At 47.8% G+C, this 19,663-nt stretch overlaps 1 protein-coding gene across 1 annotated transcript in view; it reads left to right on the plus strand.

Annotated features, from left to right (window-relative positions):
- The window catches only part of SPTLC1 (serine palmitoyltransferase long chain base subunit 1), a 302,110-nt gene that overhangs the window by 224,900 nt on the left and 57,547 nt on the right, over positions 1–19,663 (plus strand). The window contains exons 12-13 of the mRNA XM_078675619.1: positions 6,006–6,060; positions 17,574–17,691. Of these exons, the coding sequence (XP_078531745.1) occupies positions 6,006–6,060; positions 17,574–17,691 (173 nt within the window). The remainder of the gene's footprint in view (positions 1–6,005; positions 6,061–17,573; positions 17,692–19,663) is intronic.

Here is a 19,663-nt window from a genome sequence, read left to right on the forward strand (position 1 = left end):
CAGGTCCGCCACCTCCTTGTCTATTAGCGAGGCTTAGTTCTGTGCGAAAACCAGCGGTCTGGGTCGGGTGGCCTGAACGGGAGTGCCATAAAACTAGTTTTGGAAACCTTTGACGGTTTGAAGTTCCCAAGCATCTGAGGTAATGGTTTTCCAGTTTCTTTCTAAAAACGCCAACCTGCCCCCAACCCTGAGATGGGGAAAAGGCAGAAGGCTCACCTGCTGTGGCCAAGGGTTGGCCTCTGGCTGTTCCTCTGCCTCCAAGGCTTCTGAAACCTCGTCGGAACTGGAAGAATTCCTGCTTAACTGAGTCTGTGGCTTTCTTGCCGCTCCTTTGAGGGCCTTGTGTGTAAAAATGGCCGGTCGAGCGCCCTCTGCCACAACAACCCCAACAAAAACTCTAGGGTGGAAAACCTTTTTGATTGATGACTGTGCCTTATCGAAGGATGTAAATGTTGAAACTAATTTCGTCAACTCTTTGACTGTGTCTCCAAAGAGTCCACCCAGAGCTACTTTGTCTGCCTCCAAAGAGGCCAGGTCCCCAAGCTTGGGATCCACTTTAAGGAGGAAGGAGCGTCTCCTCTCGGTAGAGGGGGCGCAGTTAGCGTTCCCCCCAAAAACTATTGCACGCTGTGCCCAATTGGAAATTTACTCCGGGGACACAGGGGTACCTGCCAGTTTGGGCCAGTAATGTCCAGGAGTTTATCCTGGCAGGATTTCCAGGATCTATCGATCCCCTTCTGTGGGTCCCTCACATACTTCTGTAGAAAGGTGGCCATCTTTGTATCTACCTCTGGCGTGGTTGCTACTTTGCCTGGATGAGCAGGGCGAGGGCACTGTGGAGGCAAGCTCGTACCTCTTTCCAGAGGTTTCCGCAGCCTTCCTGCACCTAACGCTGAGACTTTTGGGGAGGATGTCCACTCTGAAAATTGTGGGTGGATCAAGTCCTCCGTAACTGACATGTCAGAGAACTCCTCTGATTCCTTGGGTGTGCCTGACGAGGACACTATGGGGTACCTGGGTCTAGAGGGGCCTGCCTCATCGGCCAAGTCCACCAAGGACGCCTCTTCCTCATGTTGCGTGAACTTGGGTGTGCATGGGGTGGTATCCTGTCCCCCTACCACTGTCCTCGCTAAAAATGCCCTCTTCAACCTCTCAAAGGCACCTACATCCATGCTCGAGGTGCCTTTGCGCTTCTCAGCGCATTGGGGTGTATCAGCCTGGTAAGCATAAGCAAATTGCATTATGTGGCGCTCTAAGGGTCCCATCGCCTCTGCCACTGCCTGATGAATGGATGCATCAACTGCATCACAAAATTCATCATCGAGGGGCAGCACCTGCAGGGATCCTTCCTCTGCATATTTCTCCATGACTGAGGGAAAAAATAAGGCACTAGGTTGGCTGGGACAGAGAATAAACTGTATAGAAATGCCAAAAATACCCTTTATGTCACTATTGAAAGCGCTCTGCGCTGTCACCGGCACCTACTAGGTGCTTTGACAGATTTATGGAGTGAGGGAATCACTGCTTAGTTTTTGTGCCGCCGAGCGGCTAGGCTAGCCGGAATACTCCGGAAAGGGGCAACTCACCCATACTCTACCGGGTGTCCTTCAGGCAGGCCCCTCCACCCCCTCCTCCCCTCCCCCCAGCCTCGTGGCACTAACTGTGAGTTGATTGCACCTCCTGGCATTTATACAGACCCGCTAAGATGCGGGCGTCAAGCTGTGAGTAATTTTAATGAATTACAGACCCACACACCAGCGGGCGTCACGGCCTCCATATTTTGCAGGCAGGAATGCGTATCATGAAAACGCGGGCTCCGTGCCTAAAACTCGCTGATCCCACCGCACAGCGCGACTGGGATCAACGAGTTGAGTCAGGCGCGCCCCGCTGTGCCGACGCGCACTGCACCTTTTGCCTGTATGCAGGGGTCGCGAGCAGAGCTGCCAAAGTTGCTCCTGAGGCCTAGGTATTAACAAAACAAGCATTTACAATGCAACGGTTTCGCCTTTGCCAAAGTTAGAGCTGTTGGCATTGTAAATGACAAATCCTCCCTCTGCCCGTGCTCTGTGTGTACACCAGTAAGAGGAGCTGTGAGGGGACGGTCTGGGCAGCCCTGCGAGCTCACACAGCGGGAGCCCAGGAGAGCTGCCCTGGGCAGAGCAAGGAAGAAGCACCGGGCGGGGGGAGACTGAGTGGCCACCCAGACAAGGGACTGAAGGTCGCCCTCCTGCGGAGAAGACTGCGCGCGCTCTGCCACCTTGGACTGAGGGGCTGGACGCTCCCACATGACCGGACTAGGGGGCTGCGGAAACCCCCTACAGAGCACTTGTAGGTGCTCATACCCACCCAGAAGAGGAGTGGGGTGGGCTGCTGACACGTGGGCCTCAGTGGTTTCGACCATCTCGGGGCAAAGCACCGACTCTGCAGGCACAGGAGGCTGGGGCTGTTGACACGGCAGAAGACTGAAAGGTGCTGCTACCTGGACCTGAGGGCTCCCTTCGCCACCACGAAAGAGTTAATTGAGGGGCTGCTGGCTCCTGGGGCTGAGAGTTCCTGTAGCCCCGGGAGCTCAGCAGAGGACTGAGGAAACCCTGAGGTACCTGCGCCCGAGGGCAACAGCCACGCACCTGCGTCTCTGGGCTGCCAGCTGTCCTCGCCATACCCCGAGGAGCTGGCACAGGACTGCTGACACCTGGGAGAAGGCTGGAGACACCTGGGCCGAGGGCTGGAGGTAGCGTTGGAAGTCTCCTGAAACCTTGGACTAAGGGTTTCCTGACACCTGTGACCGGCGCTTCTTATAACGGATGGACTGTTGGCGGCCTCAGGCTGACTGACGGGCTGTACCATCCTTGGGGGGCGGGGGGGTCTTCTTAATCGAGGGTCTGTGGATCCCCTGTGACTCAGAGAAGACCAGGGTGCTGCTGTCACCCAGAGGGAAGGCTGATCCTAATTGATGGGCTCCTGACAACCCAGAATCGAGAAACTGCTGCCACCTGTGGAGAGCGAGAGACCGCTGCCACCCGGGGCATGGAGTGTCAGACAGGGCTCCTGCCAGTCCTGCTCTCTGCCCTGGCAGCATTGGCCGGCTGCCTGGATCTCTTCCAATCAGGTGAGTGTGCGGAGAGGTGCGCCGCACGCGTCTTCTACCTCAAGGGGCTTGAGAGGGCATGGAGGGTGAGACGAACTAATAATATACCGAGGGGCCGGTTGAGAGGTGACATAACATATTATACCCCCTAGAATGCAACTAGCACGACGAGCCTGCCCTGCGTTGCTCAATTCAGTTACATTGCATTATTGCATGGTATGGTATGGTATATGGTACGTATGGAAGGGTATGGTATGGTGTTTATATAGCGCTGAATCCCTGGCCAGCCTCTGACCAATGGGTAGTTGTTTGCATGTGCGAGACATGTCCCTCGTTAACGCGCCACGTGCCGCCCAGGCCACCTCAGAGCACCTCCTGCACCAAGAGGTGGCAGTGAGAGACCGAGGAGAGGTATGCACTGTGGGGCAGAATAGAAGAGACGGGCGCAGATCTGTGTTTATGACCTGGAAGAGCTGGCACACTACACGACACAACATTTTGGGGAAGGGGGGGGGGGGGGTGTTCGGAACCCCTGAAGGCATTTCGGTGCCATACCGGTGTATTATAAATCCTGCAGAGCGTAAAATGTCGTGATGTACCACGGCAATAAGAGCCACACTACCCTAACGCTACACAACGACCGCACATCAAAACATGACATCAGATTTAAAAACCAAGGAAAGCGAAGTCAACGAGTAAAAGGCGAGAGAAGGGTGGATAGAGCCGTGAAAGGTGTGCCTAAGGTCCTGGGAAAACTGCGGAACCATCCCAGAGTAACCACAAGCTAGCAGCCCTCCAAGAAACCCAGCTGAGAATTCAAACACTGTAGCAGCGGAGTCCCCTCGGACTGTGTACATTATGTATGCGCATCACACACAGACACACCACCGAGTCCCTGCTCGGAAATGCAGCCTGCAGACCTTTCAGAGGGCTACGAAACCCCGAGAAGTGGGGTCCCAGATGCCGGGCTGTACCGTCCGCACCCCAGTGACACTAGTTTGCATATTGCAGCCGGGAGACTGGGCTCTGGCTGAAGGAGGACAGAAGCACTCACACCCCCTTGTCCCTCCCAGGCACCCCGCTTCCGCCCTGGTCGCTCGGATCTGGAGAGCCCTCCGCGGACCTGAGGTGGAACCGCCTCCTGCCCCGCTCACCTTCTCGGGCTTTCAGCAGCACCGTGTTGGCCACAATGTTTTCAATCTCCATGATCAAGGGTGGTTGGGCTGGCACTGCATCGCTCAGGCTGTGGCAGGGCTGGCGGAGGGCTGGCGGGGGCCCGGCGCGCGCCGTCTCCTGGCGGACTGACCTTTCATGGGGGTGCCTCTGAGGGTTGCGGCGGGTGCCAGCGCCGAGTCTTGCAGCGGAGCTCGCTCCCGGCCCCCGCCCGCTTCGGATCGCTCCTCACTGCCCATGTCACGGAAACACCACATAAATGTACTTATTACGGTGGTTTTCAAAATGCACCTCAAAAGAAAGAAAAACGAGAACTACTGCCTGGGCGCCATTTTAGGAGAAATGACCAAAACAAACCTAAAAAAAAAAAAATCCGCCCACCACCGCATGACGTTCTAAAAGGGGCGGAATGAGAAAAAATCTACGGAACGCCCACGAATCTGCTCGGAGAATAACGGGCAGATCTCTCTTCCAATGGCTAGACTCCATTTATGGAGCTAGCCAATGGAAGAGACAGGCGGGACAAAGCCCCGTACTGCTAAATAAAAGATTTCGCCTGCGCGAACACTGCTGCGCAGTGGACGCCAGGCGAAACTTAAAAAGAACAGAATAGCAGCTAAAGTGCCAGTGAAAACTCTGTGCGGCGCCACACAACAGAACACTCACAAAGAATGTGGGAACAGTATCAATACGCGCAATGTGAAACTCACGGTCCCCTCTCACACGAAGTGAAAGGGGGGCGTGTACTGTCAGCGCTGCCATGATTTATGCAGAAAACGTGCACCATAGACCGAATAAACACAAACATTTTCACAACTCTGAAGAGGAAAGGAAAAAACAACTTAACTGCTGGCAGCTGTAAAGGAAGAGGAGTTGACACAAGAAGCACACACCCTTGGGGATAGTGGAGACGGCCTATTGGTGGACTGTGCATGACCTCACTAAAGCACCATAGGAGTGCTAGTTTTTTGTTATTAAAAGCTAAAACTTAAGGACTGCTGGAAGGAGGAATAAAGAAAGTTACATCATAATCCTCACCTCCGGTGCTGACATAAAATTCTCATTTTCATCCTACTTTTATAAATATCCTCCTGCACTGATTCACTGATTTATTTGTGCTGACATATTTTATTCATGTGCCAAATCTAAACTGTAATCACTATCATGGAGGGAATACAGTGCTGTTTCTTTTACAAAATCCATTCACTCTTCCAGAAAACTAGAGCCACACACATCCTGCAATCCTTGTCTTACCATTTCTGTTACTTGTGGTTTGTTTGGGACTCCAGTTTGTTTGCCATTTTTAACGTTGTGCTGAGAGTGTGTGTGTGGTTTAGGAAAATATAGATTATATTAAGTTTACTATATTTGCAGTAGTTTGGTTCAGTGAACCTGAATGTGTCAATGAAAAGAGTAATTACAAGGCAGGACATTAGCTCTATGCTTACATGTAAAAAGAACAATGCAGAGAAGTGTTATCGGTTCTAATATTTATTATTCCTTGTTTCTCTGTAATCTTATATAAATTCTAGTCAGTTTTTTGTGACCGCATAATGTTAGAAAAGTAGCATGAGATTTTTAGCTCCTTTTGTACAGTCTCTAATGTCTCCTCATTACATTAATGAAATGGTAATGTTTCATATGTTTTGCATTTATTTTTACGTATGTGAAAAGTGGAGGTATTAGATTAATGGTACAGTTCATCTCTTCCAGAATATTTAACAGCATTTTTTTTTTCTGGTAGAGATTTTTCAGGTATTGAGAGAGAAATGTAAGCGAATTCATAAGGCTTTGCAAGGGTAAGTGTATTCGTAATATTTGTGAAACTTCTTAACTACATTAAAACATGGTGAACAGATCTCACCCGTTTCAGTGTATTTTGTGTGATTTGAGTGCTATTTTAGGTGATAAACCCCATCACAAAACTGGTGCACTATATATATATATATATATATATATATATATATATATATATATATATATATATATATATATATATATATATATATATATATATATATATATATATAACTCTGGGTACTTCTCAAGTTTAGGTGGAAAGCAGCTCCAGTTAGAGCACTCTCAACACCAGCAACACAAAGTCTTTTGCCATTTCTACAGCAAAGTCTTTAAGCATAGGACTAGCACAGTGCTGTCCTTGCCGAGCTGTAAAATTACAAAAGCCATTCATCACTCCAGGCACAGTATTACAGCTTTGAATTGGTAAAATACCAACTCAAGCCAACCTGAAATGAGTAAAAGCAACCCCTGACAGTGATTTGCTCTAATTTGAGCTCTTCAGAGAGGTATAGCTTTGTCCAGACACAAGGGAGCACCCAGTATAAGTCAAAACAAAATCCTTTCAGGCATAGAATGACACATAAATTATGCAAATAAGGAGCAGAGAACTCTGGGTAGTTCTCAAGTTTAGGTGGAACGCAGCTCCTGTTAGAGCACTCTCAACACCAGCAACACTTTAGATCCGCTCACCTCAAATGTTTGTTTTTCTATCAAAGTCTTTAAGCATAGGATTAGCAAAGTGCCATCCACGCCAAGATAGAAAAGGACAAAGTCTTACTCAGTTGGTCTGGATTCAGTCGGAGTGTGTGCATCAGTCTTGATTGAGTGAATACATTAAATGCACCCTCTTTATAAGCCTAACTGCTTGCCCACACTACCACAAAGAAAGTTGTTTGTACATACCTAATCTAGCCTCTGCTATATCTCTGGGTATTTCCCTGGACTCTGTGCACACAATACCTCACTTTGGTATAGTATATACAGAACCAAGTTCCTACAGCGACTATGGCTTTATTTCTTAGGGAGCAGTCCTCTAGCTGGCCTCTGCAAAGTGGCCAATAAGTCAACACCACACTCTTACCAGCCACTATTGTGTGGACATTTTAGCTCTCTTCTTCCCCCTACCCTCCCCAGAGCAAGTTAACCAGACCTTTGTTTTAGAAACATGCTTCATCCACTTGCTATCCACTACTTCTAGAATGTACTGCTTTACAGTCTGTCTAGCGCATGTATATCTACAGCCACATATGCTACGAACAAAATTTTTTACTTACCCTGTACACATCTATTCGTGCGTTTAGTGCTGTAGATTCACTTGTGCCGACCTCGTCCCCAGAAGCGTATGTTGATTGCAGATCATTCATTACAAAGTTGACACTGCACAATTTGTATGGTGTACGATGCTACACTGATTTGACACTCCATACACATTGTCACCAGCTGTGCAAAAAAAGTCTAATATGGAGTTTGTACCCTTGAGCATTGTCGACCAAAGGGAGGAGTTGCAGCACATCTCGTGCCTCAAAATACTTCCTTGAAGAAAAACAACTAGCAAACTTCCAAGTCCAATAATAGATGGCAGGAGTATGCACAGCAGCATGTGAATCTACAGCACTAGACACTCCGAACAGATGCGTGTAGGGTAAGTAACATTCTCCTTCATAATGTGCAGTCTCTCGATTTAGAGGTCTGTTCCCTTTATTAAATCATCCTTTTAATGCAAACCTAATTTAGCAAAGGGGTGATTAACTTTTATGTATTGTTTTTATCATTGTAACTTATGCAACATCAACAAAGGTGCTAATGTGTCTGTTTGTAGTCATTACAAATCCTCCTTGAAATGGAGTTCTTTATTACTTATTGTGAAATGTGACAAGACGAAAATTGCACTGCAAAGTTGTGTCTAAAAATGTTTTGGAACCTGTAGTTTTAGGTGTTTGTGAATAGGGCTCACTGTTAAATTGCAAGTATTAACATAATGGATTTACTGTTATTGACAGTGCCTTTTACCCTGTTTTCTGTGCCATTAGACACGGTAAGCTTCAAACGTCATGAACCAGTTATGTGTACAGGTAGGGAATTAATTTCCCACAAAGCCCACCTTAAACATTGATCCATAGGGATTGCCTTTATTATAGCGATCTCTATAATCACGGGTGAGAGAGCGTTACATCCATACTGATTTCTTGATTGATGTAGTTGCTGCGTACCTCCCTGTGATCAAGATTGTGATGCTTTTCCTCTTTCAAGGAAACGGGACTCCTGGTTAAGGTTGATAATTTAATGAAAGAATTGATAAAGGCATACACATTTAGAGCCTGACCAAGCTGCAAGATGGTGGCTCGTGAGAGAGGCTCTGCCGACCAGATCCCTCTATCCATAAAAATCAGGCGCAACCACTGCACTAACTCTCCGCATCTTGGGAGAGTCATCGGGGAACAGCCGATGCTCTAAAAGGGTAAAATTATGTGGCTCGCAAGCCCTATGCAACAGGAAAACTCACCACGGCTGATGGGGTGGTCGCGGGGCCTACCTGGCATCGCCGGAGGGGAGGATTGCCTGCCTGACTCCTAAAGGAATATGCTGCAACTGAGACGCCGGTACCCTGGGGTTGGAATCTCATCGCTGGAGCGTCTGCAGCAGGGCAGAAGCGAGAAGACGAGATCTGCGTGCATAGCTGGGTTTTCACCGCCGGTAAGTGCACCGGCCTGGGCCTACTGCAGCAACCCTGCTGTGTGGGTGCAGCCAATGGGATACATGTTGTGGATTTCCTGGGAGCAGACACCCGCTGAGCCCCTTGGAGTGCGGGGTGAAGCAGGCTGGACCTGAAGCAGCCGGAGAGACTAATCAGCTGTCCACAAATAACACGCTGGTCGGAAAGACCACAGGCTTATGCGTGTCCCTGGCTGAACTTGCTGGCTGGCTACGTGGCTGGAGTCTGGGCAGCGCAATTGTATACTGCACGCCCGGTGGGAACTTGTGGACGAGTGAGACAGCTAGCCATGAACAAAGCAGTTACGGAAGTGTCTCTAGGCCAGCTGTTAATTTAATATAATTGCCTCCATATAACTCGCCAGGGCACAGCCTCACAGCGGATGGAGGTGCCCAGAACGCTGGGTGGTGTACTATTTGTGTGGTGAGATCCTTGGTGCACCCACCAACACTTCATCGATTCAAGTGGCAAACATGGGCAAGCAGGACACTAGGTAGCCTAAACTCACTTTCAAGAGCAAATGCGCTACTCGCCATGCTGACCAGGACACAACATTGGAAACTACGAGCAGCGATATGCAGGATGCTGTTAAAAAACTATTTCTAGATGTTAAAAGCAGCCTCAGAGCCATTGACGCTAAGTTAGACGCACTCACCTCCAAGCTAGATTACATGAAGCAAAGAGTAGACACACTCAGGACTCCAGACTTGAACAGGTGGAAAGCTGAGTCTCCGATGCTGAGGACGCCAATGAGGAGTCTAAGGAACAACTACTGCAGATGGGCAAGATCATAGATCTTATCAGAGCGAAGACTGAAGACCTTGAATCACGATCACGGCACAACAACCTTCATATCACAGGCGTTCCTGAATCCAGTGCAAACACAAGGAAATGATGGACGGAGCGCTGAAAATTTTCAGACACTCACCCTAAGTCACAGATATGGGAATCCAGTGCCATCACCACCATGGAAGTTTTTGTGGCGTCACTCCTCTGGTAATTGTTTAGGGAGGCCCTGTCACTTGTAATCATTGCCTACTGAATTACAGAAATAGAGATATGATCCTATGTCTTGCCTGCGAGAAACAATCAACCTATCAAGGAAACTCCCTATCTTTGGACTTCACCATTGCAGTCCAAACCACCAGATGAGAATGTCTTCCTGCTAAAAGACTTCTCCAGCAAGCAAACAGTCCTTATGCACTCTGTTATCCAGCAAAGCTCTGTATTACGCAAGACAACAAGCCCCATTTCTTCCCGGACACCAAGGCAGCCCTTAAGTTTACTATTCATCTTAACGAGATAAGGCATTCCCAGCGAAGTCGACTAAGGGTTCCACAGAAGATCCCCTAAATGAAAATGACTGAACCGGCCCAGATATGCAGGCATACAGGCAATATCAGGGAGCCCCGATTGGGCTTACCTTCAGAAAAGAGACACAGGGTTTTTTGCAATCAGCCTGCTGGTACCCCACGATGACATTTGTATTACTGTTATAATATGTTTGCGGTGCTTATATACGGGGCGTGAGCACCATCTGGTCACCTGACCTTGTTGGTAGGGGATTAAGCTCAGTCCTGTTCTGCCTCCTGGGATGCTTCCCGTTGTTATGTTTGGGGGGAAACCAAAAGGTTCTAGGAGGGGGAGGGTACTGAAACTCAACCATGTTCTGGGGTTAGAGTTGGTGAGGGGCGGGAGGTTGGGGATTGTGCTTACTGAAATGTTCTGTCTTGCTATTTTTGCACTCATTTGTAGCATTCAGCGACATCTCACGACATGGTCATCCCTCATGCATTAGACACGCATGACAACGCAATCTTAAGCAAAATATATCCGATCCATTTAGAGGTCTATAACATGTCTAACCTGGAACATATCGCAGATCCCGCCTCGTCCACACGTATGTGGTAAGGCACCGGATACATATGTTTTCTACAAAACCTCATTACACTCACTGCTCCAGGTTTAAAAGCCAGATGGTATGGGGATACCTCACCGTATTCCAGTTATGCCAGGGGGGTGGCCATATTGCTTCGCAAAGGGTTGCCCTGGCGATCCAAGGATGTCATTGTAGACATTGAAGAGCTTTACTTTATTGCAACAGGAACACTGAACCCCTAACACTAATGGCGGTATATGGGCCTAACCCAGATGACACCGATTTCTTCTGTGATCTGTGACGATTGGTGGCAGGGAGAACAAATGGTGCAACGCTTTGGGTAGGGGTATTCAACGAGTCTGCATGAATGGGCTCATCTCCAAACGCATACAAATCGCTCGAGGCACACGACGGGTATGCCCCCTTTCTCAGCTATTGTTCACGGTAGCAATGGAACCCCTAGCTGCCAGGCTTCGACAGCCATACATGTGGCAAGGGATTTGGTTCTCTTCTAGGGGGCTAATAATTTCCCTATATGCAGATGATGTTACATTTTACATAAGTGATCCGCAAACAAATCTGGACCCGATAATACAGGAGGTGGTACGCTTCGGGGCCTCTCTGGCATAAATATAAACGGGGCAAAGTCCACGCTCTTCCCCCTCACGGACCATACTTGCGAGTTCCATACTGAATACCTTCGGAAATGGGCGACCGCCCCAGTGCGTTACCTTGGTATATGGTTACTTTGAGATATGCAGGAATTATGAACTGCAATTTTTGGCCATGCGCTGGATTGGCTAGAAAATAGAATTCCATTGTGGCTAAAGTTACCACTCTCACTAGCTGGCCGCATTGCAATAGCCAAAATGGTAGTGCTCCCTAAATTCCTATATCTATTCCAAAACCTTCCTTTACCACCAACGTGTGCTTTCCTGCAATGCCTTTATTCTAACTTGATCTCCCAGTTATAAGCGGGTAGACAGCCCGCATTTCATGGAAACGACTCACATTACAGCTCGTACATGGAGAAATGGGTGCACTCGATCTGGCCCTCTACCCCTTTTGTGCTCCGGCACAATTTCTACACTTCTGGATTCACCCAACTCCCTTCCTGCTCCATGTTGCAATAGAAAAGGATAGAGGGACTCATGGCCCCTAAATGCAGCCTTATAGGCCCCAAACATGGCACCTAGGGGTGAAGTCCGCACGGTTGAGTGCTTCCGGTGGACATGGGATGGCATAAGAAAAAGGTGTGGGCTTGAGCAGTTGTATGTGGCATCTATACCGCTGCATGATAAACCTATGATACCCCCGTTTCAGGAAAACGGGGCAAAGCAGAGGGCTGGCCGCCTTAGCATATACACTTTCTCTGAGCTTTATCCTAATGACCCATTCCTACAAACAATGCCCATTGATGCCACGCATCCAGCAACTGCACTAGACCTGATTTTGCCAGCACTGGAACATGTATTCACCACGACGGCATCAGACAAATTAATGCAGCTGTATACAATGGTCCAATGTACCTCCCTGATAGGAGCCCCCTCTTTCCAGACGGCTATGGGACACTGATATAGGTCCTGAATTAATGGATGTCCACTGGTTGTTTTGCTGTGGACAGATGGAAATGATCTCACCTAACTACAGACTCCGCCTAATATATTTTACATTTCTATTCCGGATTTATTGCACCCCACTGCAACTAGACAAGATGGGGCTGACTGGCGACCCCAGTTGCCTCAGGTGTGTGGTTCCACCAACTTTTTTCATTTAGCGAGGGATTGCCCAAAAGTGGCTGCTTTTTGGAACCAGGTTTTCCTGATGAATCAGGATATAACCAAAACACATATTCAGTGCACACCATTAATAGGCTTATAGGGATTTGTCAAGGATGTTCCAGTTGATAGTCGGAAACTGTTGGGCATGCTTCTTCTCTTGGCCAAGTGCAGAGTGGCTATAAATTGGGGTAGAAAGACTGCACCTAGAGTGAAGGACTGGCTACTAGATGTGGCTTATTGCGCCAACCAAATGTCACATTACTGGAACACAATGCTGCCAATATCCTGTCCGAGAGACATTTAGGAACCCCTACTGGTTTATCTGAGATCCAGGGTCACAGCAGGTTCAGTATCACCACCAACCCACCTCTGTGTCGCAGTGATAATTACATATTACCACCCATGCAAACAAGTAGTAGAGCCACCTGCCCCTATGATACAGTATCCTGTACCTCCACACAATGGTAGTACAAAATTGTAAGAATGCTACTGCCCATATAGTTCTGTCACACACAGTGAAATGTAACACGCACTCTCTACTTGATGAGAACTAGATGACTGTCTCCCAGACCCACTTCATGATGTTCAATATACTTGCACAGAGATGTAAGACTTCTTTGCTTTCTACACAGTTTCTGCTTTACTCCTTCTCTAGCTCAGGTTTTGGAATTGTCCTAATCTAACTGACTTATTCCTGACTGTTGCTGCTTGTATGTTACTAGATGCCAATAAATATAATATAATAAATAGTATGGTTGCATTGCACTTTTTGAGGGATACTTCTAACTGCATGTTCTACACATTTTGAATTCCCTCCAGGCCCCAGAATGGATCTGGAACTTCTCTAGGAATGGCTTCTGCACACCAACAGGTGGTGCTATCAGACTGACTCATCAACAGTATTGCACTGCCTTCAGAAGTGATGGCAAGGAGCCAACCGTATGCCTTTCTTTCTACACCTTTCAACGCAGATCATGAGCTCCACTCGCAAGAATTTTATCCTGCGGTTTACTCACTCCAAATTGTTCTCTTCACGATAGTGTGCTAGTGAAAATGTATTTCTAGAAGAATAATGGATTGAAATTGTGTGATTGCAGAAAGCAAAGGTTGGCCAGGGATCTGCACAAAGACTTTAGTGTCTATGATCTAAGTGTGACTCAAAGTTCTGTTATAAACGCTCATTGATGCACCTGAAGGCCATCACTGAGTGGGAGGTGAAACTGACCTTTCTGAGCATAAGAAACTGGGCAGACCATGTTTCAATTTTCAGACTTGCTCTTGCTTCATTGGAGTGCCGTTCCTGGTTCCGCCCCCCTTCAAGTCATCGTCATCCGGTTAGTTGAAGGCAAAATCTAAGAAAAGTCCCACTATAAACACAAGTATTCCAATCAAAAGACTATTGTCACCATCACTACTCCCAATCCAGGAATAAGTAACTGACTCAATGCTCGAAGGACACAACTCCAACCCTCTTGTCTGACTTGGACCCTATCCCCAGCCTGATCCAGGAAAGCCCTGAATGCCCAATCCTATAGCTAGTAGAGGCTTTCAAGGATGCCATTCTGCCTCTTATTCTTTTGTCCCTATTGAATCGTAGGAGACCGCAGTCAAATTTATGCTTGTGGGGACAACCCCAGGGCCAACTGACCCCTTTGGGCCCCACCCTGACCCCCAGCCTGTATAAGCAAATACCTCCACATCAGCTCCAAAGGCTATGCAAGTCCTGTCTACTCCAACACTAGCCTCCGCTCCAATGGCACCTGCTCCCGGTCCAACTCTGATGTCTGTTTCAGGTCTAGAGCCAACACCATCCCGTCCTTCGCAGGTTTTTGTGGGGAGAAGCAGGCGTTACTTATAGACATGCCATTTGATGGCTTCATGATTGTTGGAGGGAAAGCGGATTCTCCGTTGGAGTACTTCAAAGACATCAGGTTATGACCCTCTATTTTGGCTTACTATACCCAGACTGCCAATTCAGTGAATACTCTCAGGCTCTCACCTGTCGCAGGAGTGAGCCCTTGCAGCTCCTGCATCCTCTTGATGGCTTCAGAGGATGTTGTGGCATAGGCTGTGAAGACCAGCTAGGACAGCAGTCTGATTCTCTTCATTGCCACCAGCGACTGCACCCAAGCCACGTTGATTATCCCTCATATGGTCATGCATGGGACAAAATGCATTTTTATATACCTGGCTGGCATGCCGTTACCTTAGACCAGGGGATGTTGCAGTTTTCTCAGTACATGTACATTTTTGCCTTACATCCGCTACTCCTCCTGATCTACCTGATTTTGATTCAGCATATCACAACTCTATTATCCTTTCCCAGGAAGTTCAATCACTGCTGATCAAAGGGGACTTAGACCTCCTGAGATACGCAGGTTCAGAGTGTTTCTCCGCATACATTTTGGTGCCCAAAAAAGACAATGGGTTCAGAATGAAATTAAACCTTTGGTTTCTGAACATCTACCTTCAGAGGGAAACATTCAATATGTGATCTGGCCCAGGTTCTCGCTGTTCTGGATCTAGGGCACTAGATGATGTCTTTGAACTTGCAGGATGCATGCTTTCATTGTCCTTCAATCCCACAGATGCCTTTTACGCTCCATGGAGGAGTTGAAACACGTATTTTATCATCCTGCCCTCCAGCCTTACTTCAGCTCCCTTCTTATATGCAAAAGAGATGGCAGTAGTTGCAGTATTCCCAGATCTCTGTGCTCTTGAAGAAGGACTCTCTGCAGTCTATCACGGACCACCCACAGACAATTGTCATCAAAGAGAAGAAACGCCATCCAAAGCCGATAGAGAGGATTGCCTTATAGGGGCAATGTTGGACATGGTGGCTTTAAAGGCCTTTCCTATTTCTCAGCAAATCCAGGACATTCATGTCATGATTCTAATGATTTAGCCTCCCTCTGGGGTCCTGGTGAGACTTTATGGCATCGTGCTTCTCTCTAGTCCCTCATGCTTATTGGCATATGTGAGTTCTGCAGTGAAACGTTGGCCTGCAATGGGCCCTGTATAAGGTTGCCTCTCAGAGAATATCTTATTTCAGAAGAGGCAACATCTGTATTTCTAAATCAGCAAGCTGACATCTGGATGTCGGAAGAGGCGCCAGGCTGACCTTCTTACTTCACTCCGAGGTCACAGTATTAACTGATGCATGGTCTTTGGGATGGGACACTCATTAGGGGGAGATGGAAGTCAGGAGCCTTTGGTCTCAAGTGGAGCTGAAGCACCATATCGACCTTTTGGAGCTTTGTGCCAATCGGTTGGCCCTGATGACCTTTCTCCTATCCATCAAGGGGAAGATGATCTAAGTCCTGATGGACAACACACCTGCCATGTATTATCGCAGGGGGGTGAGTTTGTAAGCACATGGACGAGGAGGTTCAGACACTCAGTTAAAGGCTTGAACATAATGCAATCTCTCATTGCCGGGGCTTACGAGCTTACAAACACTGACTGGTGGGCTACAAATGGCATCTACACCAGGAGGTTGTTCAAGGCTTCAGCACCCAATATGATAGAACTTTTCTCCAAGAACAGGCAGTGTTGAACTCACTGTGAACTGAACCTTTTGCCTCAAGGCTAATTGAGATACATATTCCCCTGCAGTTGGGCTCTGGTCTCTTCTCTGCTTTCCCAACTCTGCCTCTAGTTCCCAGAGTCCTGAAAAAGATCAGTAGGGGTACCATTCCAACTCATCCAGATGGCTCCGGATTCTGTGATTGATTGATGTTATCCTTGACCTTGGCACCAATCTACCAGATCTGTTTACTCTGGGTGAAATTCGTAGCCTGGTATGGAGACTCTTTAGGCCAAGTATTAAGGCGTTCTGATGTTTGTTCTGCCACTGCTTGGAAAGGCTTTGCTGTAGGCTGTATGCACTGTTGAGGGTTATTTGTCCGCAGTTTTGGCCTTGCTGCGTTTCCCTGACCAAACTTCAGTATTCAAGCCACCTGTCTCTTAAAAGGACTTACTTGTATTCTCCTCCCTTGTGCGCCCTTTATTATGCCTCGGTTGAATCTTAACTTGGTCCTTTCGGTCTTGATGTGCATGCCCTTCAAGCTTATACACAATTGTTCATTGAGACTGTGGACAATTATCATGGTATTCCTCATTGTGATTACTTCTGTGTGCAATGTCAGTGTGCTACAAGCGTTCAGTGCAAACTTCATATACCACTTTCTTCCCTGACTAGTTGGGGCTACAAGTCATACTTCTTGTATGCAGATAGAGTTGTCACCATTCCAAATGGGACATTCTGTCACTCTTCCTCCTTTCTGAGTTCGAAGAGTTCTAAAGATGACCAACTTTTTATTGGCTTTTCCCATGCTAAGAAGGGTACAGTGGTCCAAAAGAGGACCTTGTCCAGATGGACTTTCCAATGCATAAAAAGCATGCTTTTCCTTTGCCAGAAAGGTACATCCGGAGTGCCTTCAGACCCTTTATAACAGAGCTGGGGAAGCCACCATAGCACCGGCAAGAGGACGTCCAGTGTTGGCCTGGCAGCCATATGGGTTTTCTTCAAAATCTTCACCAGACACTACTGCCTCAATGCTCATTTTGGCTGAGGGCCATTTCGCCTGCTCACTTCTGCAGGATCTCCTGGTGTAAAGACCAACCCTCAGACCCACCACCTTTTGAAATGTACTAGTTTGATGTCTATTCAAAATGTAAGTTATGTGTAACTCGAAATAATCATTTGGAGGACCAGTTTTACTTTCGTCTTGAGCGCTGGTTCTGTGGATACTCTAACCACAGATTCCTCACACTCCGTCATGTTTCCAGTCTCTGAAGGCTGATCCACATCTGACAGAGTTCATGAGTTGATAAGAGAGAGGGTGATGCCTATATGCGGAAATGGAGGTGTTGCGATATTGCTGTGCAGTCCAAAGCACCTCATGTCTGCACACAGGAGCTAATATTGAAAAGTTCCAGATCTAGTCTGATGCCTTTGGGAATTCAGCAATTAAAAATTCAACGATTAGTGTATCCACTAGAAAGAGCTTTACAGATAGTAATTAACTTGTTCTTCTTGCCCTTCTGTTAACACATTTCAGCTAACCAATAATGGCTAATTTTAAATTTACTAATCTATTTGTATATACGTAGTAAACACATTGTCCTTTTTTTTAGGATCTCTGGGCTGAAAGTTGTAGGTGAGAATCTTTCTCCAGCATTACATTTGCAGCTGAACAAGAGCAGTGGATCTCGGGAAAAAGATGTCAAATTACTTCAGGGGATTGTAGATTTTGTAAGTAGAGTTGGTATTCGCAAAGTCTGTGTAACTCTTGTTTATAATAGGCTGAAGTGTATATTAAATAACGCGCGGAAAAAATGGGTCACTATTTGGGCTTATTTTGCACTATAGAAAAACTAATGGCAAAAACAAAGGCAAAAATATTTGGTGCTATGAATATTGTATGAAATTAATTACAGTATATCATAATCTATTAAATGCACTGCTGATTAGGATGCATTGTGTAACTCATTAAAGTGCAAGATTGTCCTTGGCATACAGTAATGTGCCATCCACCCATATGCGACTCAGTAGCTGTATTCTTAAAATATGCCTTTGCAGTGACATTCCATTTGGCTCCAACAGCCATGAATGCCCAATATAAGTAGCACATGTGTTTTCTGTTAATGTTTCATAATGTGTTGCTGTCTTGGCCCCACCGTTATTTCATTGAAAAAGTATGTCAATTTGAGAGTCGTTCTGTTTTAAATTGCTTCAGAAACTCACATGGTGTTATTGGCATTGTAAGCACAACCTGAAATGGACTGCATAATCTATTTTCATGTTGTCTCACACTTGGATATTTTAAATACGCAATCCTATGAATCTCTAGGCAAACCATATAGCTGGTCCTGGTGCCCCATAACAATGTGAGAATATGCAGAGTATTGTCAGAGTATGAACGAAGTATACCAAGCAAAAGGCACTTTTCAATGTCATATTGGTGACTCTGAGATCAGAGCACCACGACTCCGACCAATGCGACGCCTGTCGGCAGCTAAAGCCGAAGTCCCTGGGTGAATGTCGGATGTCCCATTCGGAGTCCAAGCGTAGCCGATCTCCAACTCGATCAGCAGCTCCGGTTCGAGGAAAGGTCGTGGTGTCGTCCCCACAGACATTGTTCCCCTTCCGCAGGTAAGCACAAGAAGAAGTCATGGGGGCCTTCAGCCTCGCGTAATCGAGAAGTTGGGGCCCGCTGCCCCTGGTATTCACCAGACGTGGTCCCTCAGCGGTCTACCCCCACCTACCCACCATTTCCTGGTGTTGGGGCGACTAGGACCCAGATGGGAGCCTTTTATCGAGCTTTGAAGGCCATCTTTGGGTCGCCTCCTCTCCCTGGCTCGCCTTCGGGCTCCACAGAGGGGGTGGGCACTCAGATTGGAAGCTCGCCAGCGGGTTTGCCCCCTGTACCAATCGAGTGCCCTTTCTCCGTTTCAACAGGCCGCAGTCCACCTATAGCGCCAGGGCACAGTCCAGTGAAGCTCCCTGAGATGACGTCTGATGCGGCCACGCGGGGGACTTTTCTCCGAGTCGACTCTGTTCCACAGCTCAGTCTTCCATTGCAGTGGATGTCGAGTTGACGCTGGTCGATAGTCCCCTTCGGCATTCGTCTGTGTCGCTGCAACGCCGGTGACGTCCCTTGCTGCTCCTTTGCTCATGGAAGATTAGGCCCTTGGGGGTTCACCCTCCCCAGTGTTGCTTACATGTTCCCTGCAACGTGTTCATGTGGAGCGCTTGCAGGACCTTGGTCTCCTCGGGCTGCAGAGTCTTTGGCCTTTGATGGAAGTGCTAACCTGCTACCGTCCCTTACTGAGGATCTGCTGTCGCCACCTAGATTGGCCAGGGAGGCTGGTGCGGATTTTGCGAGGGTTGTTCGCAAACCTGCTGACATTTTAGAGATCTAGCCTCCATCAGTCTCCCTAGTTGGATCTGCTCCACCAGGGCAACGCGAATGTTGAGCCCTTGCTGCCTTTTGGGGTGTCGCTGCATGACCTTCTTCTAAGGGCTTGGGCGAGGCCCTCATCGGGGTATCTTGTGGATTGTGCTATCGCACATCATCATTGCCCGGCTCCAGATGGCCCTGTCTGTTTATCCCTCCACACTAGAGCTCAGGGGCTGGTCGTCCAGGCAGCCTCCGAAGCCCTGCCTTCTTCCTTTCCTCCGTACTTCCGCCTACTAGGGAGTCTCAATGGTTGGAAATGTGTGG

The sequence above is a fragment of the Lissotriton helveticus genome, chromosome 2_1 (genome assembly GCF_964261635.1).
Source record: "Lissotriton helveticus chromosome 2_1, aLisHel1.1, whole genome shotgun sequence".
NCBI classification, from domain to species: Eukaryota; Metazoa; Chordata; class Amphibia; order Caudata; family Salamandridae; genus Lissotriton; species Lissotriton helveticus.